At 53.2% G+C, this 27,703-nt stretch overlaps 15 protein-coding genes across 15 annotated transcripts; 10 read left to right on the top strand and 5 right to left on the bottom strand.

The window, feature by feature from the left end:
- Positions 1-120: 120 nt before the first annotated feature.
- BU26DRAFT_528180 (uncharacterized protein) lies at positions 121-1,976 on the top strand (the record flags this gene model as incomplete). Its single annotated transcript, XM_033830833.1, has 3 exons — positions 121-257; positions 313-1,777; positions 1,950-1,976. 3 exons carry the CDS (start codon positions 121-123, stop codon positions 1,974-1,976), a joined length of 1,629 nt encoding a protein of 542 aa, XP_033687750.1.
- A 1,025-nt stretch (positions 1,977-3,001) lies between these two features.
- Positions 3,002-4,779, top strand: BU26DRAFT_515207 (uncharacterized protein). Its single transcript, XM_033828010.1, has one exon. The coding sequence runs from the start codon at positions 3,192-3,194 to the stop codon at positions 4,395-4,397; it is 1,206 nt and encodes a 401-aa protein (XP_033687751.1). The 5' UTR covers positions 3,002-3,191; the 3' UTR covers positions 4,398-4,779.
- BU26DRAFT_515208 (uncharacterized protein) lies at positions 4,779-6,924 on the top strand. Its single transcript, XM_033828011.1, has one exon. It carries the CDS (start codon positions 4,902-4,904, stop codon positions 6,576-6,578), a length of 1,677 nt encoding a protein of 558 aa, XP_033687752.1. The 5' UTR covers positions 4,779-4,901; the 3' UTR covers positions 6,579-6,924.
- A 209-nt stretch (positions 6,925-7,133) lies between these two features.
- Positions 7,134-9,085, top strand: BU26DRAFT_515209 (uncharacterized protein). Its single transcript, XM_033828012.1, has one exon. The coding sequence runs from the start codon at positions 7,519-7,521 to the stop codon at positions 8,875-8,877; it is 1,359 nt and encodes a 452-aa protein (XP_033687753.1). The 5' UTR covers positions 7,134-7,518; the 3' UTR covers positions 8,878-9,085.
- An 81-nt stretch (positions 9,086-9,166) lies between these two features.
- Positions 9,167-10,016, bottom strand: BU26DRAFT_601006 (uncharacterized protein; the record flags this gene model as incomplete). Its single annotated transcript, XM_033835224.1, has 1 exon — positions 9,167-10,016. The coding sequence occupies exon 1, from the start codon at positions 9,566-9,568 to the stop codon at positions 9,167-9,169; it is 402 nt and encodes a 133-aa protein (XP_033687754.1). The 5' UTR covers positions 9,569-10,016.
- BU26DRAFT_601007 (uncharacterized protein) lies at positions 9,392-10,798 on the bottom strand (the record flags this gene model as incomplete). The annotated part of the gene is made up of 1 exon (XM_033835225.1): positions 9,392-10,798. One exon carries the CDS (start codon positions 10,796-10,798, stop codon positions 9,611-9,613), a length of 1,188 nt encoding a protein of 395 aa, XP_033687755.1. The 3' UTR covers positions 9,392-9,610.
- A 442-nt stretch (positions 10,799-11,240) lies between these two features.
- BU26DRAFT_418943 (uncharacterized protein) lies at positions 11,241-11,648 on the top strand (the record flags this gene model as incomplete). Its single annotated transcript, XM_033823277.1, has 1 exon — positions 11,241-11,648. A coding segment is annotated over one exon (408 nt), but the record flags the coding sequence as incomplete, so codon positions are not given.
- A 1,481-nt stretch (positions 11,649-13,129) lies between these two features.
- On the bottom strand, positions 13,130-13,992 carry BU26DRAFT_515210 (uncharacterized protein). The gene has a single exon (XM_033828013.1). The coding sequence runs from the start codon at positions 13,868-13,870 to the stop codon at positions 13,316-13,318; it is 555 nt and encodes a 184-aa protein (XP_033687757.1). The 5' UTR covers positions 13,871-13,992; the 3' UTR covers positions 13,130-13,315.
- Positions 13,993-15,508: 1,516 nt separating this feature from the next.
- BU26DRAFT_501064 (uncharacterized protein) lies at positions 15,509-16,338 on the top strand (the record flags this gene model as incomplete). The annotated part of the gene is made up of 2 exons (XM_033826545.1): positions 15,509-15,717; positions 15,777-16,338. The coding sequence occupies 2 exons, from the start codon at positions 15,509-15,511 to the stop codon at positions 16,336-16,338; spliced, it is 771 nt and encodes a 256-aa protein (XP_033687758.1).
- Positions 16,339-16,371: 33 nt separating this feature from the next.
- On the bottom strand, positions 16,372-17,949 carry BU26DRAFT_208714 (uncharacterized protein). Its single transcript, XM_033820618.1, has 2 exons — positions 17,501-17,949; positions 16,372-17,448 (listed from the first exon to the last, which is right to left on the bottom strand). The coding sequence occupies exons 1-2, from the start codon at positions 17,799-17,801 to the stop codon at positions 16,406-16,408; spliced, it is 1,344 nt and encodes a 447-aa protein (XP_033687759.1). The 5' UTR covers positions 17,802-17,949; the 3' UTR covers positions 16,372-16,405.
- A 247-nt stretch (positions 17,950-18,196) lies between these two features.
- On the top strand, positions 18,197-20,172 carry BU26DRAFT_419237 (putative general amidase GmdA; the record flags this gene model as incomplete). Its single annotated transcript, XM_033823289.1, has 6 exons — positions 18,197-18,478; positions 18,529-19,341; positions 19,398-19,445; positions 19,508-19,793; positions 19,846-19,980; positions 20,045-20,172. 6 exons carry the CDS (start codon positions 18,197-18,199, stop codon positions 20,170-20,172), a joined length of 1,692 nt encoding a protein of 563 aa, XP_033687760.1.
- Positions 20,173-20,590: 418 nt separating this feature from the next.
- On the top strand, positions 20,591-21,847 carry BU26DRAFT_419077 (uncharacterized protein; the record flags this gene model as incomplete). Its single annotated transcript, XM_033823284.1, has 1 exon — positions 20,591-21,847. One exon carries the CDS (start codon positions 20,591-20,593, stop codon positions 21,845-21,847), a length of 1,257 nt encoding a protein of 418 aa, XP_033687761.1.
- Positions 21,848-22,058: 211 nt separating this feature from the next.
- Positions 22,059-23,221, top strand: BU26DRAFT_208745 (uncharacterized protein). Its single transcript, XM_033820620.1, has 2 exons — positions 22,059-22,906; positions 22,955-23,221. Exons 1-2 carry the CDS (start codon positions 22,180-22,182, stop codon positions 23,137-23,139), a joined length of 912 nt encoding a protein of 303 aa, XP_033687762.1. The 5' UTR covers positions 22,059-22,179; the 3' UTR covers positions 23,140-23,221.
- An 888-nt stretch (positions 23,222-24,109) lies between these two features.
- BU26DRAFT_208742 (FAD-binding domain-containing protein) lies at positions 24,110-26,023 on the top strand. Its single transcript, XM_033820619.1, has 3 exons — positions 24,110-24,423; positions 24,488-24,900; positions 24,948-26,023. The coding sequence occupies exons 1-3, from the start codon at positions 24,249-24,251 to the stop codon at positions 25,911-25,913; spliced, it is 1,554 nt and encodes a 517-aa protein (XP_033687763.1). The 5' UTR covers positions 24,110-24,248; the 3' UTR covers positions 25,914-26,023.
- Positions 26,024-26,412: 389 nt separating this feature from the next.
- BU26DRAFT_587426 (uncharacterized protein) lies at positions 26,413-27,234 on the bottom strand (the record flags this gene model as incomplete). Its single annotated transcript, XM_033834683.1, has 1 exon — positions 26,413-27,234. The coding sequence occupies one exon, from the start codon at positions 27,232-27,234 to the stop codon at positions 26,413-26,415; it is 822 nt and encodes a 273-aa protein (XP_033687764.1).
- Between the last annotated feature and the right edge of the window lie 469 nt (positions 27,235-27,703).

The following is a 27,703-nucleotide window of genomic DNA, read 5'->3' on the forward strand; positions in this document are numbered from 1 at the left end:
CCTCCTTCAAATCATGTCTTACTCAGCTCCGCCCGCCATATAAACCGCCGTCGCCCTCAGCAGACGCGCAGGGACTTGTAGCAAATGCCCCGAGCCTGAGCTAGCATTTGACCGGACATTATGGTCGCGATTAACGTCCCACCAGCTCACGGGTCGCGTAGAATCATTCCACACACACCAGAGGCGGGCGATCCGTACTTTATCGGAAGCTGTTATGAGCGGTCTACAGTTGCGCGGGAGTGGGAAGTCGAAGATACGTGAGTACTGGACACGTCTCACGCGCACCTGACGGACTGACCGCTGCTCAACCAGAAAGCTACCATATCTGACCTTTGTAAAGTCCTTATCAGATTCGTGGAAGCCGCTGCGACACCTTGCGGACTGGATCGAAGTCGGCACCACGCCGTTACGATGGAAGGATATGAAGGCAGTCCCGAAGGAACGCAAAGAACGAACGCATCGAACCAACGTCACCATGGTCGAATTCTCCCACACGGACCATCCGCGAACATTGCCTATCAGATCGGCGAAAGCTCTCAAAGAAACCCTCGCAAATCTCTCCAGTACTCCCTCCGAACAACCTTCCATGCGTTTGTTCTTGGTTGAAGACCTGTCGCAGCAAGTCGTAGAACAGCTTGGGTCGAGATTCGATGTAGATCCGCTCTTCTTTCGCGAGCAGATTGCCGATTACTCGTGGTATAATACACGCGATCCATGGGCAATGGCTCCCAACTTGCTGGCAGCTATGAAGCACCGCCAGTGGTTTCGCATCCGGAACGTACGCCTTCGCTACTTCACCTCGGATGAATCGTTTCAGCGCGCGCGAGACGAGTCCAACACCTTCAACGTGCTTCGTAGGCCGGATGACGATGATAATCACTGGCTGTACCTGGATGCTCCTGGGTCAATTGTGACCATTACGAGAACGCGGACCACGGTCTGGGTTGGCAAAGACAAGGCCAACGCCAACGGCACGGTTGCTATCGCCCTCATAGACCCTACGGTACAAGAAGGCTCGCCATTATGGTATGGACACACGAATTGGTTACCTACACCGAACTCCCAGCTCTCCGCATCTCCCAAGGCTCTCTTGCATGATACTCTTTTCGAGACGATAAAAGAAGCCACGCTATCCTATCCGTGGTTTGACGACCCTTCACTGGTCTCGCCGTCCGACCAGGGAGCCCTTGTACTGCCAACAGTTTACACCCTTTGTGCAGAATGGCTCGTAGTTTGCGATTATGTGAAAGCACGCTTGGGTCAGATCGAATGGGAGCTGGAGAAGCCGAATCGGTTCCGTTCAAAGGGAGACATCATCGACAACTCACTCCATCGCTTGCACACCTGGCGCCGGGTGCTGCCCGTTTTTCGAGAAATGGTAACTGAGACGCTAGAACAAGCTCTTCCGGCCGCCGCACGACTCACCTCCCTATCCCTACCCCATGACAACGCCGAGAACGACGCGTTTGCGGATATTATCGCCGACTATCGACGTGTTCTTAACGCTCTTAACGAGCTGCAGGCTCGGGTCGATCGGCTGACATCGGTCGTCACGTCGGAAATATCGATCGAAGATTCGCGGCGCGGTCTACAGGAGAATCATAACCTGGCTCGGTTAACTTGGCTGGCCACCACCTTTATCCCTCTGACTTTTGTCTCCGGACTGTTCAGCATGCAGAACGACATAAGCACCATGAAGACGACGTTTGGTTGGTACTTTGCGGCAGCGCTGCCGCTGACGCTTATAATACTGGTGGTGGCTGGAAAGGCAGGCGGGGTCCAGAGGAAAAGAAAACTGGGCGCTGGCGGACCTGGGCATGAGCAGAGGGCGAAGCGGTAGCTTGGAAGCGCGCAGTGTGAGAGAGACTGATGCCTTAGTTCGATACGTCATGACTCGGATATGGGTACCGGTGAGGATGCGTATCCATCCTTCTTAGCGATCCTTCCAGCACCCTGCGCCCGCATCATCACGCTGAAAGTCTGGCAACTTCGCCCTTCGTCTATTCTGGCGAGTGCTTTGCTCTACGGGGTTCCACCGGTGAAATCCTATCAATTACCATATGTGCAAGTCGAGACTGGTTTTCCTAATTGCGCCGTCGACTTGTCCGAGGATTCTGCCACGCCAAGGCAGCTGCTAGTCCAGCAAGCGTCTGGATGCTCTAGACCTTTCTCTCTGGTGTGTTCGCGTCTTGTCAGGCTCACCGCGTGGAGCGTGGCTGCCTCGTAGAGAAAAGTTGGTTAAGACGGATCACGTTGTTAAACGGCTCCTCTTAAGCACGCAAGCACCTCAACCGAGTGAAGCTTTACATGATCATTATGACCTCCTCAGCGGACTACGACCGCGACCTGACTTTGGAAGGAGTATTGAAGTGATATCTGCCTTACCATGGTCACTTATACCGCTAGCTACGCCCCGCATTAGCCCTAGGCATAGACCATGGGATTCGCCAAGCAATGCCCAAGCAGCTGCTACGGCACTCTTTCTCAGGTCGTGCTCCAATGTCCGAAAGTAGCAGCAGCTGGACGAAGCTCTAGGATGATCTTCACCGGATCACATAGCTTCCTTGGTGTTCAGTGGGCGTCTTAGTGCCTGAATCCCATATGGTAATGAAGGATTGCGATGTTGAGAGCCAGCGAGATCTGCCCCCTCCGAGGCAGAAACTCAGCCCTTGACACTTGCTATGTTCTGTTCAAGATTTTTGTTGTAAATCGAAATGGGGAACGTGAGAACGTGAGACAGACCGCCCATCCTAAGTCGTGAGGCTGAGCATCATGGAAGGTATTAGAATACCCGGCTCTCATTGGCCAATGGTCTCGCCCTCAGCTAGATGGCTGACGCGTGAGCAACGGCGACTTCCGAGTATGCATTTTGCGCAGATGGGGCCCAGGCTCACCGCTCCCATGAGAAAATTCTACAGGCGTCGTTGTAGGATTGTATACACCTTGGTGTGATCTGCCGACCACGCATGGAGCACGCGGCTGGCGATTCGTTAGCGTTGCCGGGTTGTGCAACTCCGCCTCCCGCCACTGACGAGCGGCCCCTCCACTACACAGCCAGCATTCGCCATCGTGAACTCAGGCCACAACGATGGTTTTCCTACGCCTATAAAGCGGCTCGTAGGGGGCAATTTCCTCTTCACGCAATCACAGCTTCATCCTCTTTCATCACATCCACACGCTTGCTTACCGCCATGGTGTTTGAGCATGTCAGCGACGCCCAAGCGGCCGTCGCCGTCGGTCTCCTGACAGTCCTTGCGGGCTATATCGGCTCTGATATTGCTCCCGATACCCTCATCGAGCGCATGCTGTGGCCTCAACGATCGAACAACGGCTTTGGCGCGCGGAGCACTCTCAAATATGCATGCCTCTTGCCCGCCGGAGGGCCATTGCATCGACTCGCACTCAAGACGATGGATACTTTCTTCAAGCATTCGCTGCATAAAGGAGCTGGACGTGGGCACATGCTAGGCACGGCCTTCTTCCCCGACACCGGCATCGCGTACAAGATGCATCCGGGCAATGGACAGCCGGCCGAGGACGAGCTGGTGAGGAACGGGCTCCTAGTCCGCATCCTCAAGTGTATCCCATACATTGCTTCAGATTCGAACGATGACCAAGCAGCGACAACCCGAGTGCGCCAGCAGATTACAGTCAGTCATTTGGAGCTATTCAACTTCGAGACCATCCCTCCCCAGGGTGCCATCACCCTAGATGACGACGTCGTCAATGCAAAGACTCTATTCGCTATCGTAGCTACAGAGCTCCCTGCTATTATCCTGGCTCTTTTGGTATCCGCCACTTGGAGCTCCCTTGCCGGCCTTTTATTCCTCGCCCCGTTGGTCCTAAAAGTCGTTGCCGCTCTGACGACCATCGAAAGAGAAGACCTCATCATCCCGCACGACCGCGAAAAGGCTTCATGGGACGACGTAGCCATGCATCCAAAGTTTGAAATTCACATTCCGGGCGAAGGGTTCCAGGTTGTGTCGGGTCCCGCTGAGCTCGTTCTCCCCTTCTTCCGCCACTACGGGCATCCCATCCGCTGCCGCTGGCGCGAGATTACTCAGATGCTCATAATTGCTGCTACAGGCTTCTGCTACCCGACTACAGCTGCGCTTATGGTCCTTTTCATGCCGCTGCAGGTTCAGACCGTCTGGGCGGCATACCAGGTTTACGTGATCTTCGCCATGCTCGCGGCTCGATACGGCGAAGGCGAGCTGTGGGGAACCACGGAGGAGCGCGTCGGAAAAGCTCTGGTGGAATCTGAAAAGTACGCCGGAGAAGGCATGGTGGTGCTGAAGAATCGAACCGGGGAGATGGTGGGCATGAGACTGAAGCGGACAGTGCATGGAAGCTATTCGGCTGGCAAAACCCAGGTTGCACGCATCGTCTCGAGTTAGGAGGCAAAAGGTCACTCCCTCGTTGGTGGTGTATCTTTTTTCATGGTCCATGGTTTCTTTCCTCCTTTCCTGTACTGTAGGCAGACAGAGGCTCTTCACTTTACTGCTCAGTTGCCACTTTGTTGAGGATATCTGTCATCATGAGAATGTTCATACCAGTCACCAGTCACATAAATTCTTTCCCTTTTCGTTTCGCACCCTGTTAGGACAAAACGGAGGGCTTGCTCTAGAAAGAGAATTTGCAGCTAAAACCTTTGCTACCAAAGGCACGACACTCACTCGCTTCGTCTTCGCACTTTGACAGCTTAGGACTAGCGCATTTTCTCTTTTTGCGGGCTTGGTAGTAGCAGTATGCTGTATCACATCCCAACCACCCGTTGACCTCTATCCACTCACCACCACCAGAATTTTCCTTCCACGGTGAGATATTATGACCTCACTTCCCAAACATTGGACTTCATTCTGGGAATTTCCCCAGGCACAGGCTTTTACACCACCCGCGGCATGGAACCGAATCACGAGGCACCACTTGATCCTAATGTGTTCTGTCTCTATCCGTGGCTTTTCCGTCTTTACGGTAAAGAGAGCGGATACATTGAAGCGGCTACTGATGAACCCGACTCTTTACCGATCCTCGCAGGTCGAAAAACCGGACATGACACACCCAAACAGCCTCGATTACCGCAAGGCCGTCAAATATATCCGTCCAGGCTCGTCAGCCCGTATATGAAAGTCGAAGCACAAGACCGAACTCTAGCAGTGCCCGAGTATACGGTCATATCCTATACGTGGGGGCGGTGGATGCTAAAGGACAGAGGCCAGGACACGACCCTGGCTGGATGCCACTGGAAGATCCCAGCCACGTCACTGTTCTCCAGGCAGCAACTAGAGACAGCTGCCTTACATATTTCAGGCGGTCACCATTTCTGGTTGGACGTGTTTTGCATTCCTCAGGATGACGATGACCCCGAGAAAGCCCGCGAAATTCAGAAACAGGGCGATATCTTTGCGAACGCCAGCCGCGCAGCAGTCTGGCTATGTTCGGGAGGGGAAGACGTTCTACGGGACATTTGCTCGTGGACCGATCCTGATTTTGTTCGACCAGCCCTCAGACTAGCGCCGACTGCCGAAAACCGAATGGCTGAGGAGACCACGCGTCGTTTGCGAGTTATCCGGTCCATTCGAACCGCAATCCCGTGGACGACATCTCTTTGGACCTTACAAGAGACGGCTCTCCGACGAGACGCAGTTTTTCACGATCGAGACGGCGTGATAATAGCACATCCGGAGACGGGACTGCCTCTAATCGTGGACGACCTCGTACGATCGATGACCCAAATCGAGATCGAACTGCGCATCTTTTCAACCATTACAAGCTGGATGAACGCCGAGGATAGGGAACTTTTTGATTCGGCAACACAGGATGTTCAAGCGATAGCGATAGGTCACCTCGACAACATGAACGCGCGGGAACTGTATCTGGCGTCGCGCTACAGGGTGTGTCAACGCGAGCATGACCGTGTCTACGCGATCATGAATGCGCTAAGCGTATCCATCCCCGTCGATTACAAAGCGCCTGTCGAACTCGTGAAGAGGGAATTCAATCTAGCACTGTGGAGAAAGTATCCAGCAGAGATGCAAAGCTACCTTACCGTTCTTACCGAGCCACTGGACCTCTCCTTGGAATTCGGCTTAGCGAAGCGAAGTCTTTCGCAAATGCGCCAGATGGTCGATTGGACCAGTTCAGCCACGATATTTTCGGACTTCACGAGCGATGGCTACTTTGTCGTGAGCGGTGCGCTGTTTCTACGACCCGCTGATATCGACGATATTTGCGATCGCATCACTGGTTGGTCGGCCGCTATCTGCTTTGATGACCGCGGCCAGGCTCGATCTCCTCTTCCAGAGCACGTGAAGATCCAACAACGGAGGACAGCCGCCAACCTGAGATGTATTGCTGATTTCAGGCCGATAGTTTTGATCCCGTTGGGTCGACTGGAAGCCACTTCACACACTGGACCGAACTTCGCTTATGTTCTCTGCATAAGCAACAAGGTGGAACAAGGGTCAAAATTTTTACTTTCTAGAATCGGGCTCTTGGTTGTGAAGGAGGCTCTCGTTGCTCAGAGTATGGAGATGTCGCTACCGGCACTATTTCGACCCGATCTCTACGACACATAGACAGTGTTATGACATCTCTACGGCAGTGGTTCAAGAAACGTTTCAATCAAAAAAATCACGACGGCGGCTTAAACTCGATTTATGGATAGCAAGAACTCTTACGAGGGTTTAGAGGGTCGTTGCCGCATCCCCTGCCCTTGTGGAGCCTCCTCTGTACCGAGCTCCGCGCGTTCCCAGATCGAGGCGGATTCATATCCATGTCTGACAGAGTCGGCTTCAAGCGCCTGGGTCTTTATTCCGTCTTCGATCTGCTCGTCTTCAGGGTCAATGCTGCCGTAGACAGTGCATTCCTCGTCGAGCAAAAGAGGCGATCGGACTTCCCGAAGGATGCGATTGTCTGTCATGATTCCTGCGCCTGCTATACCGCGATCACGGTAGGGGCGTTCCAAAACATTTTGTTCCGGAGATTGTCAGTACAACACTCGATCCGGGATCGCCTCCACAGCGCGAACCGGTGAACGGTGAAGCGAGAATCGCTCTAGGGCTCGCTTACCCCACCTGTCGGCACAGCCCCAGCCTTCAGCTCCTCCCTCCTCCTCTAAGAGGCCCAATCACCAACTACGTCGCCCAGTAGTGCCCTTCATGCGCAGGCTCACCACCATGCATACCGAGGACGATCTAGCGTTGAGGCGATTCGAGCCACGTCACCGGCCTTCATGCACGGTGGATCCTTCGCAAATGCGCCTCGTCCGAATTTGGGGGCCTAGAGCGCGAAAAGCCGCGCGACGTGGGACGAGGATCGAGGACCTTTTTGGGCGCCTCGCAAGGCTCAATTAAGGCTCTTTATCCTCGAAAATGCGTCAGTTATGGCGTTCCTATAACCTGAACGAACCTAGGCTTGTATCGCCTACGCCGCTTCTCTGCGCCGGCAGCCAGCTGCATCTCACCTACTCAACGCATCTTCTCGCGCATAGTCGCTGCCCATGAGCTTCATTCCACCATGACCTCGGAGACTTCCAACGCCCTGAATGCTATTGGTACCTTGATTGGTTACATCGGCACCGAAGTAGCGACAGATGACTTCTTCGACCGGCTGCTTTGGCCCCGGCGCTCGTACAATGGATTCTCCTGGGGGCATATTCCAAAGGTTGCTCTGCTGATGCCCATGGGTGGACCACTCCATAAGGCGGCACTGTCCACCTTGGATGACTTTTACAAGCACGGCCTGTACGAACGACACCAGCAAGGACATATGCTCGGTACGTCTTTCTTCCGCGACACGAAGCTGAGATACAGGGTCTATGGGGACGAGGCAGGGTACGAAAATGAGTACGTCCGCAACGGACTCTGGGTCAGGGCCATTATCAAAATGCCCTTTCCAGTGTCGACTCGGAAGCAGGGCGGAGAAGAGTGCGGCGAAATATCAAAAGTGGTGCCCAAGGTTCGACAAAAGATATGCGTAGGCCACCTGGAGTTGATGGAGCTTCCAGTCAAGGAGAAGGTCTCCATGACAAGCACGGTTTTCGATGACGCGGGCCGTCCTACACTACGAACATATCTTGCATTGCTCACTACTGAGCTCTCGGCTATTGTGGTCTCCATCACTGTCGCAGTGGCTTGGAGGTCCGCCTTTGCTTGCTTATGGTTGCTTCCACTGGCGTTAAAGTTTATCAGTGCTCTGCTTGCACTGAATCGAGAGAAACTAAAGGTTCCTTCTCCACTGCCAGCAGCATCGCCGCCATCAGCAAAGCCAGTACCGCAAGGCAAGCCCAGCCTATTCGGAGTCAGGAATCCTGCTGGCGGCTTCGTACTCGTCGACGCCGACGAATCAATAGCCCTTCAGTTCTTCCGCCATCACGGCCACCCCGCTAGATCGAAGAACCGCGAAATCATTCAAATCGCCATAGTGGTAGCGTTTACCCTCGTCTTCCCGATCGGCCTTATTTGCTCGACTTTGTGGATGGGAGATGCTTTGCAGAAGATGTGGGTTGGGTACCAGTTATACGCAACCCTCGCCATGTATGTATATCGGTACTCAGGGGGGCATCTTTGGTGCACAACGGAAGAACAGATTGGCGAGGCCTTTGCAAGGTCAGAGAATGGAAATCAGGAGGGATCCAGTCTTGTAATGTTCAAAGCGGACGATGGCAGTGCAATAGCTGCAAAGCTGGAACGGACCTGCCATTCGCGATACGGGGAGGCGGTGGAGTACGTGGAGAATTTCATCCAGAAATGGCAACAGAGGAATTTTCCAGCGAGTTTTCCTCCAGAAACCGGAGTCTGTTCCGGTAAGGAGAGTAGAAGTAGCTCTTCTGGAAGCGACTTCATAGAGAGACGGAGGACAGATGACTGGTCATGAAACCAGTTGCTATTTATTCAATTCAACGGAAACGAAAGTACCACCCGAAGGCGACTCGGATCCCTAGTAAGAAGGTTCCGTGAGCATAAATGAGGCGTATAAACCATTGCCATCACACTCGCACGCATGGTTCGGCAAGACCAAGGAGTTGATTGATTATTTCGATAGAGACCCCTGGTTTACCTCTCTTTGGGAATTATCAAGAAACGATCCTTTGCCCGTCGGCGACAATTATCTTTCGTGACGCGCCAACGTCCGAGTTGGTCCCATGCACAAAACATACCTGCACTTAGCATAGAGTACATTCCCGTGACTTCCAGATCCCCTTTTCATGCTCTAGATATCTCGTAGCCCACACGCAGATACCAAGGCGTTCCCACACCATTTCGCCATCCATGTCCGAACGTCGCGCAAGCAGGGCTACGGTACCCATACTCTCCGGGTCTTCCTCGTCCAACTCATCCGCATTCAACAGCCTTCCTAACAATAACACGTCCAACTCATCCCCAGTCGTCTCAAGTAACAGCTTGCAAAGTGCATTGTTGCTGTCATAGTCTTCTGGTGAAATGTCGCGTAGCGGCTCCGGCACATATTCATTTGAGAAATGTGTTTCGTCCAGGGCAATGTAATGACTAGCCCCCTCAACTCCCCAGAAGTGGTAACCTTCGTTGCGCGCAGCAGTCAGAGCCATAGATCTGCGAGCCGTCCCAAAGGGCTTGTCAAGCCTGCGAATTCAGGGCGACCCGAAGAATTCAGCTTGACCGAGCACATGCTGGCGGGAATCACGTCTGCAAATCGAAGACTGTGGGGGGATGCGAGAGTCTTGGCTAATACGCCAGCATTTCCCCTTAGGCGCTTGACGTGAATGAACAAAAAGCTGGGCCCAAATCGGCGAGATCGCGTTGATTTCCAAGGCGAACTGGCTTTCCAGTTCGTCAAGAGTAAAGGAGCTGGACGGATCGTTTGTTGCTCCGAGACGGAACCCGAAGACCTGCATAATACCATATACACGATCCAGCGGGTCTGTCGCCGTCCTGAACTTAGCGGAGTGGTAGATGGTGTTTGGGTTCTCCCATGCCCCCAGGCCTATCTTTTGGAGGACGGAATCGATCGCCTTTAGCGACGAGGCGAGAGTTGCCGAATCACCATGCTCCTTGGTACCCTGCTTGCTTAAAACCTTCCCAACATAGTGCTCGAACTCTCCCATGCATATGATTAGGTTTACCAGTGCAACATTTTCATATCCGCGCCTGGTTACTTGCGTTCCTTCGCGCGAGAGCAATATGGCCTCAGTCCGAAGAAAGGCTTCCTGTAAAGTCCAAAGGGACGAAAACCACGCATCGTATGTCAAGTGCGTGAGCACTCTTTGAATATCCTCGAGCATTTTAGGATCCTGGAGGCAGTGCGGAAGAAAGGTCTTGTGGCCGACCGAGATATCGGAGCCAGCATCGTCGGGCTCGTAGTGCACATCTATGCTACCATATCCATACTCTTCCAAGTCCACGGTAAAAGTCTCGTCCCCGTCTAGCTTATCAGTAAGTTGGAAGAGCTCGTTGCAAATCTTCTGCAAATCATCGCCGCTAGTGCCGTGTAGCCAGATGAATGCTGTCCTCGCGTTGTTGAAAATGCCTCCTTGGCGTCCGATCTCTTCCATTTTCATCTTGTAGTCTTCTTGATCAATGCAAGCGATGTCGACCCAGACAAATTCCACGCCCTTGCTCACCACCCCGAGCACCCTTTGAAACTGGGCAACGGTAAATCGCGCAGAGTCGATGGGCGGAATTGCCCACCTCACATTATGGATTTCGAGAGCAGGCCCGCATGGAAGCGCCCAGCGACCCCACGTATATGCGAGTATGTTATATGCTGGTTTGCGCACGCCATTGTATGTGTCGTCGCCAACTCGCTCAACGGATGTCATGGTGGGCACGTGCAGGAGCCGACGGGGCCATATCTTCATATCAAAGGCCCTGCTAGCGAAGAGCGGGTCCGGCATTGGTACCTCCATTTGTAGCTTGTTGCTTGGGTGGAATCTTGCTGGTTGTGTGTGCCTTAGAAACTCTCTGAACCAACTTCACACGCAAGAACCCCATGCGTGGTGGGGTAAACTGTCATGTGATGTGCCCCTCTAGCGCCGCAATACGTGTTCATCCCTTCTTGGGCAAAGCATCTTAGCCACGGCAAGGATAGGATAAGGGCTGCACGTGTAGATTAGATAGAGCGTACCTGGTCTGGGTCATCCTCTAGTGAACCTGGGTTGTACGGCGTGTTCTCGCGCCCGAACCTATTCCATCCTACCTAGGTAGCAACCTCTGGGCTTTCCGATATAACCCGTGTTCGATTTAAAGGCCAAACCGCTTATCATGGACATCGATGGACGCCTTGTTTACACCCGGAATCGATTGCTATACTGCAACTTAGAGGTCGCATGGCCACGGCGACTTTTACACATCCCCTCGATGACATCGGTCGAAAGACACGGGGCATGCACCTATTCGACGACAGAAGCTCCGAAGTATGCCATCATCACCTACACCTGGGGACGATTTCAAGCACCTGACGGATGCCCAGCCCTGCCCGTAAAAGGCACCACCTGGCAGATTCCGCCAGTGAAGGAAACCTGCTTTTCGGTTGAGTCGTTCCAGCGCGTGATAAACTGCATCGGCGAAAAATACGAGTGGCTTTGGTTGGATGTTGCCTGTATCGACCAAGAGAATGAAGACGTCAAGATGAGCGAAGTTGCGCGCCAGGTGGGCATCTTTCACGGGGCGATGGAGGCTTATGCGTGGTTGCATAGCTTGCATCCCAAAGATGCCGGCACCCATATCGGATTCCTCATGCATATCGCGTTCTACGACCCTTTGAGGCGAGTGTACGACTCGGACGATTCGGATGAAGACATTGAAGAGCGCGCGGAGTTGACGTTGGCTTACTATCGATCACAACTCGATTCCATCGCAGAGGCGCTACGTGCCATCTTCCGGGATCCATGGTTCACGTCACTCTGGACACTGCAAGAATCAATATTGCGCCGCGACGCCTTTTTTCTGTCTGCAGATGGTCTCCCAATCCGAAGTGCAGAAGAAGCGGAAAGTGGGTCCCATCGCCGGGGCGGTTTCACGATCGATTCGTTAACGGATTCGTGCCGTATGATATCGCGAGCCTTACAAAGCTACGCAAATCAGCACAGATTCTTGACGGAGGATGGGCAGAAAGTCGCAAACATCGTCTCGATGATAGAGAGAGTGGGACTCAGCTTCGCAGACGCCATGAATCCGAATGTCCAATATGGCGCCGCTAGGTTTCGAGAAACGAAGTATCCTCTAGACCGCATATACGGCATCATTGGGATATATCGGACAGTTATACCTGATGACTTCGAACTTCCGAAGCCCTCTGCAGCCACCTTCAATGAATTAGAGACCGCCTTTGCGACAGCTTTGAGCCGTGCCTCTCCTTGGCTTGCGCAGTGCTTTGTCCATCTCGAGCGCCCGGCGCTGGGAAGAAGCTGGTGCATCGCGCAAGCGAGCATTGTTCCGCAACAATTCAGAGACATCGACGCAAACTTGACCATGGCCGTACAAGGGTGCGTCATCCCGCGCGATTCCGGACTCGCGGCGGCAGCAGAGGGAAAAGCGTGTCCACTGGGGATTCTGTGGGCTTTCTGGACAAAAATGAGGGAAATAGGTTCGCCGTTCTTGACTGCTCAGACGGCTTATTATCTGTCCATTGCGTATGACTCGTGTGTATCGGATATGTGGCCCGCAAGTCTTCCGCGGCCACCGACGGGGCCGCTCGTGGAGTGGATTAACCCAGATATCCCCGATTCGGAGAACGACTTCAGAATAACTCAGCACCTGCTCCAGATCTCTTTGCCAAAGGACTTGTATGTGTTACATTTGGGTCACCAGGTACCAGCTTTGAGGTATACCGGCCCACGTGGACAAGACCCCCTGGAGGATCGCGCCGCGAAAATCTGCCTAATAGAAAGTACGAACACGAGCCATGGTGCAAGCGGAGACTGCGGAGAAGTTGTTGTTGAAGACGAGGGTGATCTTTGGGGACTGCAGTGGGAGCGGGCGTCTCGGCTTCCGAGGAAGGCTTTAGGCCTTATTCTGTTGCGAGACCATTCAGGTCTCTGGCGCAGAATTGGCATATGCAAGTGGACGGATAGTAGTGAAACTGAACACCATCTTAAGCACTGGAAATGTGAGCTGTACTGAGCGATATGATCTGACAAAATGCAAAACGTACTCCCATCACCTCCAGTAATCTTCTTGAATGGTCCACTCCTCTCCCTTTCCACCTAATATACGCTCGAGATGTCTTGCTTTGCAGATGTCCAAGTTGGTCTGCTCTACCTCAATCCATCGCAGCCATTTGCATACTCCGAGCCTTTCATAGTGGCCTAAAAGTAGTCCTCTTGGAATATACGAAGCTAGCAGGCACGCCCACATGCCTTGCTTATTTCACCATAAGCTCCTTTGAACTCTGTCCATCTACAAGCCACTAATTGTTGAAACATATCATCAAACTCCGTAAGTGTGCTTATCACCTTCCCCACATGAGCAGAATTAGTCTCCCAGAAGCACAGGCCTAAGCGTCTCCACCTCGCACGCGGTTGCCTCAATAGCAACACGCCATACATCCTGCATGACCAAAAGCCGCAAGAGACTCCTAAACAACAGACCAGAAGGTCATCCTGAGAATAGGTTTGAATGAGATAGCTTACAGGCGCATCTTGCTCATGCCCAGTATATGACCGTTTCGAAATAGTAGCTGACGTTTCTGTCGCGTCAAGGTGGATTTCGAGGAACGTTTTGACGTCTTGTTGGCTGATAGAGTGGATTCCTCCGTTCAGCAGTCTCGTTATTTCGGTCAGTTTATCAAAGTTAAGGGCTAATCCATGCATCAGGATAGACTTGGTGCCGCTCTTCTCTGTGACGACATCAAAGCAGCCACGGCCCGTCATGTTGCTAGATGTCTCATCCATGTAGCAGTTGAAGCAAGCAGAGCCGAGAGGGACGATTGAGACAGCATGCATGCGCCACTGCTGTGAAGTTTGTACAGGCTTCCGAAACACATGGTATTGGCTCGAGATCGGAAATTTGGCCAGCAACTTTTCCCCTAGCTGGTCTTCAAGATCGGCAAGAGCGTATTTGTGAAGGGCTTTTTCGGAGTCGGGAACCGAGCTTCCCAACCGAAGCCGGAAGATCTGCTGAATTCCGTAGACGCGGTCCTCTTCGCGCGACGTTTGCCTTTGGCTTGCGGCCTCGTATGTGGCGATTGGATTCCTCGTAGCGAGTGCGCGTATGCCCCGCCGGCCTATCAATTCTGCGATGCGGGCAAACTCCGAGGGGAAGTCGATGTGTGGCTGGTCTTCATGGAGGCGGAAGATCTTATCGCACAGGGAGAGGAAGTCTGAGAATCTCCAGGGATGGTAGGGTCTCATTGCGCGCGGCCAACGTACGAGCTTCGCATCGTTGGAGAGCAAGTATGCGTCCATGCGAATAAAGGATTCTTGAAGGGTCCACAGGGAGGAAAACCATGGGTCGATGAGGAGATTTTCTATTCGTGGGAGCTCGGCAACAATATGGGATATGGACGTCGGAATCTCGTGGGCAAAGAGATTCTCATCGGCTGGTTGCGATGTTTCGCCGTCGACACTGGCGAACTCACTCCACTCAGGGAGTACATCTAGATTCCACTCCTCGAACACCCGGTCGATCATCGGAGTCATCTCTGTTAATCGCCCGAAATCCTCTTCCGCCCACGTCGTAATCCAGATGAAGACGTGCTTAGCTCCATCGAATATAGTTGCCTGTCGTCCCACCTCCGCGGCAGATCTCGGCTCAGCCTCTCTCTGATCGATGCAAGCCACATCAAGCCATAGGAACGGGATATCCGCCAGTAACCTGCTCGGAACGTCTTGAAACTTCATCGGAGCCGCCGTCACCGTTTCCTCAATAACTCGTGTGAATTGGGCGACAGTGAAATGAGCTGGACTTATCCGTGGTAAAGGCCATTCCACTCCTTTGATCTCGATAGCTTGCACGCCCACTTCTTCGTAATTGCTGAGCCTCCAACGGCCCCAGGTGTAAGAAATGGCGTTGTATTCTGGCTCGGATATGTTGTTGTAGGTGTTGCCGGGCTGCCACTCGTAAGACGTCATGGTAGGGACGTAGAGCAGACGTCGAGGCCATCTTCCCAACAGATGCTCTTCGTCCGCAAGCTTGAGATTCATGCTCACAAGATTTTATTTCAAGATAGTATGGTTGGAGTTCAGAAAAGGCGTGATGTTCGTTGCAGCACCGCCTAGCGCTTCCCCGCATAGTCTAGCCCCATATAGCTTTACGTTGCACACTTGCGTTATAGATATAAGTTATTAGAATTTCTAATTAAATAATATTTCTATCTAAATTAGATGCTAAGGATTAGCTAGTCAGTCTAAGAATCTAGCTGTAATTGCCTCGCTTATACCTCGCTACGGAATAATACGGTACGAAAGCGTAACCGGCGACGTCATGGCGCGCTTCTGGCAACTCACTCCTCCGCCGAGCGCTCAGCTCTCATCCCCAGGTCGCACGCGTTCCCCAACATCCGCCTCTACTTGTCTGCCCGGCCAGCCATCATGTTCATGATCATGCCCGCTACGCGCAAGCCTGCCCTCTGCGAAGAACAGGTAGAAGAGCGGCGCGCACGCGTGAGGAAGGCGTGCAACCGGTGCCGCATCAAGAAATCCAAGTGTGATGGCCACATGCCCTGCGCGAGATGCCAACGCGACAAAGTTGCTTGCACAGCCGATCGCGGGCCATTGGATCGCAGAGAGCTGTCGCGGAGGTGAGATAGCGAGTCTGGTGCGTCGAGGCTGTGAACAGGCCGGCTGATCGCGTGCGCAGCTACATCTCGTCTCTGGAGCAGCAGCAGATATCGCTGCTCAATGCCCTTCACGAACTGCACCGCCGTTTTCCGACCGATAGCAAGATCCGAAACGTCCTAGGGCAGCTCGAGGCAAGCGGCTTCGACGTGCGTCCACTCGAGCCGCACAACGAATTGCTCCGAGATGGCGATGCCGTGCGTGGACAGAGCGCCTCCGAAGGCAGAACGGACCACGCCGCGGGAGATAATGTAGGCTTGGACTTGGACAGCACTTGCTCGTTCAATTTGGGGCCTCTTCTTGCACAGCCCGAGCCACTCGACTCGCAGACCGTGGCCGACTTTTTGTGGAGCGCCGGTGATGTCACCACCCAGGGCATACATCAGGACGTCTTCTTCACCGATCCACCAGCGGATCTGTCTGCGCTATTAAATGTGGATTTCACAAGCCCTACGGACTTCCCCACTCCTGGTGGGCGTGCTGGCCAGCATCTAGCCTCTGTCTCACAAGAAATGGGCTACGACCTAGACCGCGTAGGAAGTTCGGACGGTCAAGATGCGCCGAGAGCGCCATTAGCCATATAATTACAGTTTGTAGAATCTGTTTGGCTTCGACAAGTTCTACCTAGGTATCTGCCACTCTAAAGGCCAGCTAATACACACGGCGCCGGTAGTCTGGTGGTGGCTCCGTCGCCTCACTGCAGCCATTCTCTGAATCTTCGCCTGTCCGTTGGGAATCCCGGGTGACTTGCAGTGGAATCTCTAGAGGCGCGGGCAATGTCCATGGTCCTATTACCCTCACGTCGAGGAGCACCGAATACCTAACCGCCACTGCCGCCGTCAGACACGAAGGGATGAGACTTTTCTTGGTGGTAAACATGATCGGTATCATCAAAAGCCAGGAAGACAGCTGTTCATTTGCTGACAGGATCGTGCCATTCGGTGCAGTGTGGCCAATGCGCCACGGGAGTTCGAGATACTCCCGTTCTTCCGACTGCAATACGTGCGTATGGAGGCCGACATATTGTTTTCTCCGAGCATCGACGAGAGTGGGTTCTTCGTCGAAACTTCTTGTCGTGTAGAAGACCCGGCGCTGCAATCTTGTGCGTATCCTGAAACCCCAAGTGTACGGCTCAATGGCATGCCCCAGTACCTTTCGAGCTGGTTCGAACGACAATCTCAGGACGACGATAGTGCTAGACCGTGGGGAAGAGTCCATGAGATTTATGGGCTGCGGCTCGTCGGCGGATAGCTCGAGGGTGCCTATACGGCGACCGCAAAGGTGTGTGCGGACTCTCGCTACTGAGCGGAGCGAATACTCCTCTGGGAAAGCGCCTGTATAGATGGGAGGTCGCGCGGGTACTCTCGGCATGATTGCAATCGCCCTGGTCGTGCTAGGCTGGGAATCTTGCAGACCCGTTGTCTTTACCCTTACCCGGGCGGTAAGCGTATAAAGCACATATGGCTGCATGGAGACCTTTCCGGTCAGCGGTTGCCAGTGAAGTGCACCCAAGCACATGGATGGGTAAAGCTCTCGGAGTCTGGGATCGGAGCCATCCTCGGCCATCGGGAGCCTCTCCGCTATTTTGAACCTGAAAGGCGCTCTTTGCATTCCAGAAATATATGAGACAGGGTGGATGTTTGGTGGTCGTTGCAATCTGATGGTATCAACTTGTTGGAGGAACTTGGCACCCTGTGAGCGCTGAACATAGCAAGGACGGCTAGGTCTAACTAACGCAGGTTTCATTCATCAGTGTCTGCCCGGTGAATCTGTCGCGGATCCAAGTTCGACACAAGCCTTGAATGATTAGCATAGTGCTGACATAATGCTGGCGGGTAGGATGCGGCACCTTCAAAGCATACATCGATAATCGTGTCACTGAAGGGAGCAGGCCAAAAGGCGACATAGCCCTCCAATATATCTCCCCCAGACCGAAGGGCGCAAACGCAATACTCTCCTGGGCTGGGCTGCTCATAATGCGGGTCCTCCGGGAGATGAATAGAGACGACGCGAGCGCGATCTCTGTGAGCAGGGATTCCAGAGGCATGTGCAGCTAGCCCAGCGGAATGCTCGGGCAATGATCGGGGCATATGGGATGGTTTTCGAGGAGAAATCAATATTCGAGGATACGGGGCCCAGACGAAGGCGAACTCACCGATCATAAAGACGGCCTCTGCTCAAGGAAAACGGCCGTTGATTTGAGTGGGGATGTTGTAGCTGAATGCATGGAATCGGATTCGGCATAGCGCATGCGGCAGCTGTTCGGAAGCGCTAACTACAAGAATCGTCTCCACTACTCTCTAGGAACGCTAACCGTAACACCCCTCGCCACGCCGTCAGAGCATGCTTACGAGAGCTTGGTTTCGTTGCTGTATCACCGCCGCATCTCGTCATTGTTGTCTCCCAGCGCCTTTGCCGTCTCTATCCTGTACGACCATTGCGATGCCTCACAACGGCCAGGACTGGCGATCAATCGCCGGCACGAAGAGGAACTCACTGCTAGCTTCAATTTCGCTGGCTTGGCGCTTCAGAGAAGACGAAGTTCCCCCTCCGATGCGACTGAAGGACGTGACGGCCTTCATTACTCGATTCCTCACGCCTCTTGAACAGCAGATCACAGACGCCACAGTGCCTTCCATACTCGAAAACATCCAGTCATTCAATTGGTCCGCGGTGGAGGTAGCACGAGCGTTTTGTCATCGAGCTGCCCTGGCGCATCAGTTGGTACGTCACCCCGCAATTATACCTCGACTGATATCAACGGTGCGTGATAGACCCGCTGCCTGTCGGAGGTTTTCTTTGAAGAAGCCATCCAACGAGCCGAAGAGCTAGACACAATCCTGCGCACGACGGGAAGGACGGTGGGTCCACTGCATGGCCTTCCGGTCAGTTTGAAGGATCGTTTCCACGTTAAAGACATTGACAGCGCATGTGGCTACGTGAGTTGGATCGGTAATTGCAAGAGCAAGGAAGACGAAGGAATTCTCGTCCAACGGCTGCGGCAAGCCGGAGCCGTTCTTTTCGTCAAGAGCAACGTCCCCATGTCGATGCTCATCGGCGAGACCACGAACAATATCATTGGATCTACCATCAATCCTTACAACAGGAGCTTGTCGGCCGGTGGTGCATGCGGGGGAGAAGCTGCGCTACTAGCCCTAAAGGGCTCGCCTATCGGGTGGGGCACAGACATAGCCGGATCTATACGCATTCCGTGTGCCTTCACCAATCTCTACGGCATTCGTCCTTCCTTTGGTCGGCTTTCTGCAACCGGCCTCGCCGATAACTTGCCGGGACTTCCCACGGCAGCCAGCGTGATCGGCCCTATGACACCTGACCTAGACTCGCTATCGCTATTAATGCGATGGGCGATTGGACTCAATGCCTGGCAAGATGATCATCTTGTTGTTGATATACCATGGAAAGAGGATGTATTTACAAGCACTCGGAACCGAATAAGCCAGCCCGGCCGAAGCAACGGCAGCCTAGTCTTTGCTGTTATGGGATGCGACAATGAAGTCTTTCCGCACCCGCCCGTTCAGCGGGCCATGGCGATGGTGACTGCAGCTCTCACTCAACGCGGCTATGAGGTACGAGCATCCAGCGCATAGTTATGCCTTGTCATTCTAATGCTGATCCAATCCAGGTGATTGACTGGAAGCCACCGCCGCACTGTCCCGCTGCAGATGTCCTTGTGAGTGTCTATTGCTTCAAACCGCAACATTGAGGTAGTGTGTCGCTGAATCTTTGCCGTAGTTCCAAATATTGGGGTCAACTGCGGGCCACAGCGTCCGTTTAGCTGTTCAAGCGAGCGGCGAACCACCTGTACCTCAATTAACGGACCTGTTCAGTAACGACAGCAGCCCACTCCCAACATCAGAATTCTGGAAACTGTGTGCGTGGCGAGAGCGATACCAAGCCCAATATCACGAATATTGGAAATCGACTCGCCAGCTAACTACATGCAAGAGGTTAGTCGACGGCGTCATCTTACCTGTTGCACCCCATGCCGCGCCACCAGAAGGCTCGTTCAAATACTATGGTGCGTTTCATCCGGCTCTCAATGCAAAGCATTGCTATTGACGACCACGTAGCATACTCTGCGATTCCAAACGTCCTCGACTATAGCGCTGGGACGGTGCCAGTGACGTTTGCGGACCGATTCGTTGACCACGAAGTATATCAATATGTGCCCATGAACGATAGAGATCGCGCGAACTGGCGACTGTGTATGTCCACTCCATGATGAATGGAAGATAAACACAGGATCAGGATACTAACGACATCTAACAGACGACAAAGACCTATTCGATGGTTCACCCGTTGGTGTGCAGATCATGGGTCAAAGATTTCAAGAAGAAAAGGTGCTTGCGATGATGGCAGCAGTTCGAGATGCGCTCCAGCAGTACCTGCCAGCGTGAGATTTTGAGAGGGAGATGTTGCGGTTTCCTCTACCCCACCTGCACTATGTCTCGCGCAGGCGGGATGTTCGGTTACGCTAAACCAAGACAGGACGATCTGCGACTACCATCGTCACAATTCCTTGACCCTACCGGCATGTCATTGTAGAAAAGGACGCAAGTACTTAACACAAGACCCTGCTGCAGTTATCACGCGCATGTTCCTACAGTTTACGCCTTACCGCTCATTCATCCCGTCGTCATGGCTCCCACGTCACGAGACTTTCAGCCCAACCGCTTCCCTTCGCAAGCACATGCCGCGTATCCCGAGTGCAACGGCCTTAACGAATTGGCCGTAACACGCACAATCGATGGTCGGTCGCCTAGCTGTAGCGATGATCATCTTGAGCAAGGCGAAAGAGCGATGCAAGAAGAGGACATGGAGGTCGGCGTAGCTGGCCTTGACGAGCTCGAAGCGCCCCCACCGGACGAAAACCCATACGAGTCAGCAACCCGTCGTCACCGAAGCCTTGAAGACGCAAGACGCTTATCTCGCGGCCTGAGTGCCCACCGAGTGGCAGAAAGGTCGACGCGCGAAGAGAGGAAACAGCGACTGCTTGCGCAACTGTACACGCAGTCTTGGCTTATATTCTTTTCGCTGTTCGGCACGCTCGCGCGCCTCGGCGTGGAATGGGCCACACGCTATCCCAACGCACCCGTGACTACAAACGTCCTGTGGGCGAATGTGGGCGGTTCCTTCATCCTAGGCTATCTACAAGAGGACAGGGCACTCTTCGCAGAGCGTCGTGGTAGCGCGTTGTTCTCGCCACCGAGCTCGTCGAACAGCTCGGGATCGGGCGCGGAGAAGGGAAGCCGCAAACTGCATGCAGAGCACCTGGCCAAAAAGAAGACGCTGCCACTGTACATCGGCCTCACCGTGGGATTCTGCGGCTCCTTCACATCTTTCTCCTCTTTCATGCGCGACCTCCTCCTTGCTTTATCCAATGACCTTCCCTCCCCAGCCCAGAGCTCGTCCCCCGAAGCTCGAAGCGCTGGATGGAGTGTATCCGCCGTTCTTGGCGTCGCTATCATCGAAGTCGCCGGCTCGCTCTCCGCGCTCCAGGCAGGCGCACACCTTGCGATAGCAGTTCTACCCCTCCTTTCAAAACTGCCCAAGATAAACTCAGCTCGATACATGAACCCTCTTGGCGTTGTCCTCGGTGCCGGATGCTGGCTCGGCGCCGTTCTGTTGGCCATCTGGCCACCGCAGAGCAGCTGGCGTGGTGAAGTGCTTTTCGCGCTCGTATTTGCACCGCTCGGAACCATGATGCGCTACATCCTAGCCATCACGCTCAACGGTATCGTTGCATACTTTCCGCTCGGTACATTTGCCGCCAACATCTTCGGAACCATGGTGCTTGGGATAGCATATGATCTGCAGCACGCGCAACTGCACCCGGCGGACAGTGTTGGAGGCGGTATCGTCGGCTGCCAGGTACTTTCTGGCATTCTAGAAGGGTTCTGCGGATGCCTGACCACCGTCAGCACGTGGGTGGTCGAACTCAAGAGTTTAAGAAAGCACCATGCCTATGGATATGGCATCGTGAGCGGTATGGTCGGCTTTTTCTGCTTGATTATTATCGTCGGTTCGCTCCGGTGGACACTAGGGCTAAGCACCCCTATCTGCTCCATGTAGGATACTAAGAACCTAAATGTAGAATGCGCGGCTCGTTTCTCGCTACGTAATCGCTATCATGATGTGTAGGAGAGTGAAAAGCAAACATCCGCAGCCCATGAACCATCGTACAAATCTATTTACTATTAATGGTTACGTAAGTATTACGTAACTGCGCTAGTACTAGTGTATATACTTAGCGCTCTGAGCTTGTTTTAATCTATCACTTTTACACTTAACTTCTCTACTTCAACGTTACTATTCTCCTCGATCTCGAATTGAAACCCGCAGAGCTCGTCTTCAAGTCTCCGTCAGAGACGGGTATTGAACGTCTTGATTACACTACCTCTAACATGGATCACAAGACTGCAGACTTGGGGAGCTACATCGAGAGTTCCCATTATGGTCATTTCGTGTCATTCAATAGAGGTCGCGTGTTTGACCAGGGAATCACGCACCTCCGGCCCCAGCTTGAGAGCGACCGAACAAATCGAATACTGCTATATCCAGGCTGTTTCAATCCTCCTCACAGGCATGAAGCGCTTCTCCAACATGCATTTGCGAACAGTCAAGACATCAACATTATCGCTGCTATCATCCTCCCGTTAGATGATGACAGCATAGAAGCAAAGTGCCGCGACTTGGGTGAGAGTCTTGTATTCACCAAGGACCAGAGGGTTCAGCTATGGCGGGGATATGTGCCACACGACTGGTACTGGGTTTATGATCGCAGCACCAGAGAGTGGGATTCTTTCCGCCGCGAGCTTACCGACGCCATCACTCGTGACGGTTTCGACCTGAGATTTGTCGTACTGACGGGACCTGATCACTTGATGCGGAATTCTCCCCCTCCCTGGAAGGCATGGGATTGTGAAGAGATCATTGTTAGCGATATGAGCAGGTCTGCAGACTTTACGAACCAGCGGGGTCCGTTGGGGCGGCTAAAGGACTGCGAGTCTTGGGAGCATGTCTTCTGGGATGATGAAGAGGCAACTCGATATGCCACGAAGGTAGTGGCCTCTCTAGCCGGGGGAATGTCGCTACTCGCTCCGACTACGTTCAGGGAAATGCTGGAGAAAGGCAAGAAAAGTTTCAAGACGATTCTATTTAAGCTAATTTATGGTGCAGAGCCGAACTTCTTCAAAAGCTTCATTCAAGAGCTCCACTCCGAGCATGCCAGCAAGGTCGATACCGTGAGAGTGTCATCGTATAAAATCCCCCGGGGAGACAATCCGCTTTATTCCGGCCGAAGGCGACATGGTGCATATCAGCTCGACGTATGTTCGCCGCATAATAAACACCTGTACGCTTGAGGAAGCCCGGGAAAGGCTTGACTCAATAGCTTTGAATCCCGAAATCCTGGTAAATATCATGCAAAGCTTGCTTTCACGTGGAAAGGACATGGCCGAGCCGCAGAGGCCATCGAACTGGCAAAGAAACTAGCCTATCTAGGGTTGTTTCCTAATCCTTGCGGGCCATGCAAAACGGACGGATTCAAGAAAGGAAATTGGTCAAAATAACGATGAATGTCTTCTGTGTTGTCAGATACTCTTTCCGCTCATTTTGTCAGTACCCGAATGCTGCGCTTCTGGGAATCTTGTGTTCATCGATTTGTCCAAGAGGTGTGGAGCACAGCAAAGAAGTTTTCGTTAGACTCAATATAAGACTGCAGTAGCCAGACTGGATAGGTCAGTTTCAAGGGCCATGGAGTCTAAGAAATCGCAGTTTTGGGAGCTCAATTCGAACCTAACGTCATAGACGGAAGGAGAGGGAAGAGCGAACATACGCAGCCCACGAACCGTCGTACAAATCGTCGCCGTTATTTTGCCTCGGGCTGTTGAGAGCTAGCCTAGCGGCATGTTGCCTGGTGCATGGACCTCGGGACGTGCGACAATTATATTGAATAATGCGAGTGCGAATGCGAGGCATGCAATCACTGGCGCTAATTGGCGAATACGAGTGTGCGAGTCCGAAGACGCCTTTCGCATTCGGGCCGAACTGCAGGAACGGAACAACACAACGGGTACCCAATCATAGGAGCGCCGGAAGAGCGAGATCGACACTTCGATCCGAGACCGACGACAACTCCTTCTACCTCACAGAGATCTCAAAGGCACCGGATCAGCGCGGCTCCGCCGGATGATATTTTGGCGGACGTTTCAGCCGCAGGCTTGCACGTTTATCATTAGCCTCCTCCTTTATCGTCATCATCGAGGCGTTGCGGAGAGGTCGAGCACGGTAAAGCTTGCGAATAACGGCGAATTTCCATCGACAAGTATCACCGATGACCATAGCCTTCGGCCTTCCTTTGTGGGAAATGAGCAGTCGCGGGCAGTATTTAAGGGCGTCAGGGCCTTGACTAAAGCCCCTCGTTCATCTACAACATCTATCTGCAAGGTTCTCTGTCTCAAACTTCATCATAATGTCATTTTTACGCACTGTCTTACTGTCTTCCGTAGCCCTTGGGTCTTCAACTATCCGGATACCTGTCGGAGCTTCCTCATCGGATCCATTGACCGCCTGTACCATCTTGAAGACGACGTACCCCAACATTACACTGCTCCCTCAAGACGAAGGTTACGTCAATGAAACGCAGAGTGTGTACCTATTCGCAATGCAAAAAAAACGGCTGGAATCTGCTCGGATGCTAATGCTTTTCAGAGTCCTGGAGTGCTGCTGCCTGGCTTACGCCCGCCTGCGTTTTTGCTCCATCTTATGCATCCCAGCTCTCACTCGCCGTTCGCGTTTTCGCCAACACTTCTACTGCTTTCGCCATGCGCGGAGGCGGACATATGCCCATTGCCGATGCGGCGAACATCAATTCTTCCGGCGTTCTCATCTCCAGCACCAACCTGAACACTCTTCGACTGTCAGACGACAACCAAACCATGTCAATCGGACCTGGACCGCGTTGGGGCGATGTATTCGAATACATGGACGGTACCAATCTGACTGTCGTCGGGGGTCGGTTGGCTCCTGTTGGTGTTCCCGGCTTACTGCTTGGTGGTGGAATCAGCCATTACAGCTACAAGCACGGGCTGGGGTCTGCAAATGGGAAGATAAAGGCCTACGAGGTACTCTTTCCTGCCAGTGAAAGATCTTCAGTGACTAACGCAAGCAGGCTGTCCTCGCAGACGGAACCATCGCGTTGGTCACAGGCGATAACGAGTACTCAGACCTTTATTGGGCTCTTCAAGGGGGCGGGAATTCTTTTGCCCTCGTAACTCGGTTTGACCTGCAGACTTTCTATGCCGGTACCCCTCTCATGGCCGAGGCGAGCTATGGGAACTCCAATGCGACACGCGACGCATGGCTCGCAGCCGTCCTAGACTTCGCGGTCAACGGCGACCAGGATACCGCGGCGGCCCTCATCCCTGTTGCGCGATGGGGACCGAATTTCACCGCTCCGTCCTACGAATCTACGCTCTTCTACAACGGTTCTGCCGCGCCGACGAGTGGACCGTTTACGACATTCTTTGAAGAGACGACTTTAAAGTCGGTCAATGCGTCTTCCACGCTCGTTCCACGAACACTGGCACAGTACGCTAAGCTCCTTCGTCCTGCATTCGGGCCGGGTGGCCCAGGCTATGGTCTGCGACAAAAGTTCCGAGTCGTTAGTACGGCAGCAACAGCCGAAGCGATGAACATCGTGCACGATACATACTTCGACGCCGTTCGATCATCAGGGATCGCGAACCGACTACCAGGATTCTTCACTGGTCTTGCCTTCAATGCCATCACGCGAACCTTCGCCGAAGCCTCCGCTGGCACCCCGCAGAACATCCCGGCCGAACCAGCTTTCTGGATCGAGGAATCCTTGACTTGGGAGTCCGCAGAGGACGATGCGGAGATTGAAGAATGGGTGAGGAATGTGAATGTGGAGATTGAAACGAAGCTGGCTGCCGTAAATGGGACGAGCCGCTACGTGTATTTGAATGACGCTGATAAAGGGCAAGCCGTGTTTGAGGCGTATGGAGAGGAGAGCTTGAAGAGGTTGAGAAGCATCAGGGTGAAGTATGACCCTGCACGGGTATTCACGGATCTGATGCCCGGAGGGTTCAAGGTCGATCCTGCGACGTCCGCGTAGGTATCTGGAGGAGGTTAGAGTAGCTCTACTTCCTGAACAGAGGCGGGAGCGGAATAGAGAGCTTGACTGGTTATTGAATATCTTGATCTTGAAGTTCATTGAGCTTTATGCGAGGATGTGGTTGCCCTCATTGGCTGCATTTGGCAGAGCAATAGCGACTGATTTGCAGCTGTTGCCCGGCCACGGGGCGGAGGCCTTGCACGCTGAGCAGAATGGATGGTTAGGCGCCTGCGATTACGGCTAGAGATTCCTGTTTGATTCTGTCATATTGCAAGAGAATAGGGCGATAGGAGTGATTGAGGCTGATGGACTGGTTGGCAAACCGTCCGTGATTTGGGGTAAAGGGGAAGGTTAACCCGTATGGAATTTGTCAGTCATTTGGTAGCGAACTCGGTAACACATCAACCTCAACACTCCGAAACGGCTGCCCGTAACGAGAGTTTGCGCTAGCTCTTAAGGCAACTAAGGATATATGTTACCTGATTTTGCGCGAGCACTTTCAGCAATCCAAGTCCATCTCCACCAACCAACCCTTTCCCAGTCCTTCGTTCATCGCAGCATTCACCAGTAGAGTTTCCTGGTCGCAGGTCGCGTCAAGATCACGAACCCGTAATGAACTTCTACTACCAAGTGCTTCAATGCGTGGCATCGCGTTCTCGGAACCCCATGTCACTCTCGCAGCTCCTCTGCCTTCGTGGATATGGCCGAAGCAGTGCAATCTTGGCTTCACGCGTTCTATAGCCCTGGCGAGCTTTTCGCACCCACAGTGCATGCCTTGCTTTTTGACGTCAAGCCTGTAAGATGGGTCTTCGAGGATAAGCGGGGGTCCATGCGTCATGACGATGTCCGCTTGGACGGGAATTGGTTCGCAGCCGTTGTTGAAGCGATCCTCGGCGCCATATGCGAACGCGTAGCCATTGAACTCCGGAGTGAACGGCGATACGTATATCGTGAAACTTTTTCCGGACACCAATGTGAAGCGGTGGGTGCCTTCCTCGAGATAGTATATCCCATATGCCTTCAGCCCCTTAAACAAGTCCACGCATCTTCTGCTCTCCTCAAGTTCTTCCTTGCCCTCGGCATTCTCGCGCACCCATTTCTCATCAAGCTCTAAGTCGTGGTTACCGGCGATCACCAACTTGAGCTCAGCATCGACCGATTTGATATTCTCGATTGCGCGCTTGAAACTCGGCAAACCGCCAACTTGTGTCAAATCTCCACAGTGAAGAAACACATCAGCATGGGGAGCTGGGTCGCTGACCGAGTACGGCCACCGATCGTGGGTGTCCGATAGTACGAGAAAGCTTGTGTGCTGCTTCATGATCGCGATTCGTCGGTGGTGGATAGGTCGGCCCGGTTACCTTCGAGAGCGGTCGCAGCATGCGTTTCAGACTCGTGAGGGCAAAATTGCGCGGAAAAGGTGGGTGAGCCGTAGCTATAAATACCTTTGTAGGCACGTGGGTTTGGGGCGATCCATGGGTCTCAAGAGGCGCCTAGAGCCGAATTCAGAAAAATGTGCATCTTCAACTTCGATGTTGGGAAATGAAGAAACTATGTGGCATATAAAATGAAAGGTCGAAACTTCTTTCGCGATCCCTTACCCCCACCCCCTCGAATAGCGCGCAATCTCTTGTCCCAACTACGTCCGAAATCGTGATATGCTGTGCATCCGTTGTCTTTTCTAGTACCCTCTCCGATTCTTGAACGTGCTATAGCATGTCTCCTCAAGTCCATTCGTGGGCAAGAGCCCAGCAGCGCGATAGGATTTAACGTTGAGAGTGTAGGAGAGG

This window comes from Trematosphaeria pertusa, assembly GCF_010094035.1.
Source record: "Trematosphaeria pertusa strain CBS 122368 unplaced genomic scaffold BU26scaffold_3, whole genome shotgun sequence".
Lineage (NCBI taxonomy): Eukaryota > Fungi > Ascomycota > Dothideomycetes > Pleosporales > Trematosphaeriaceae > Trematosphaeria > Trematosphaeria pertusa.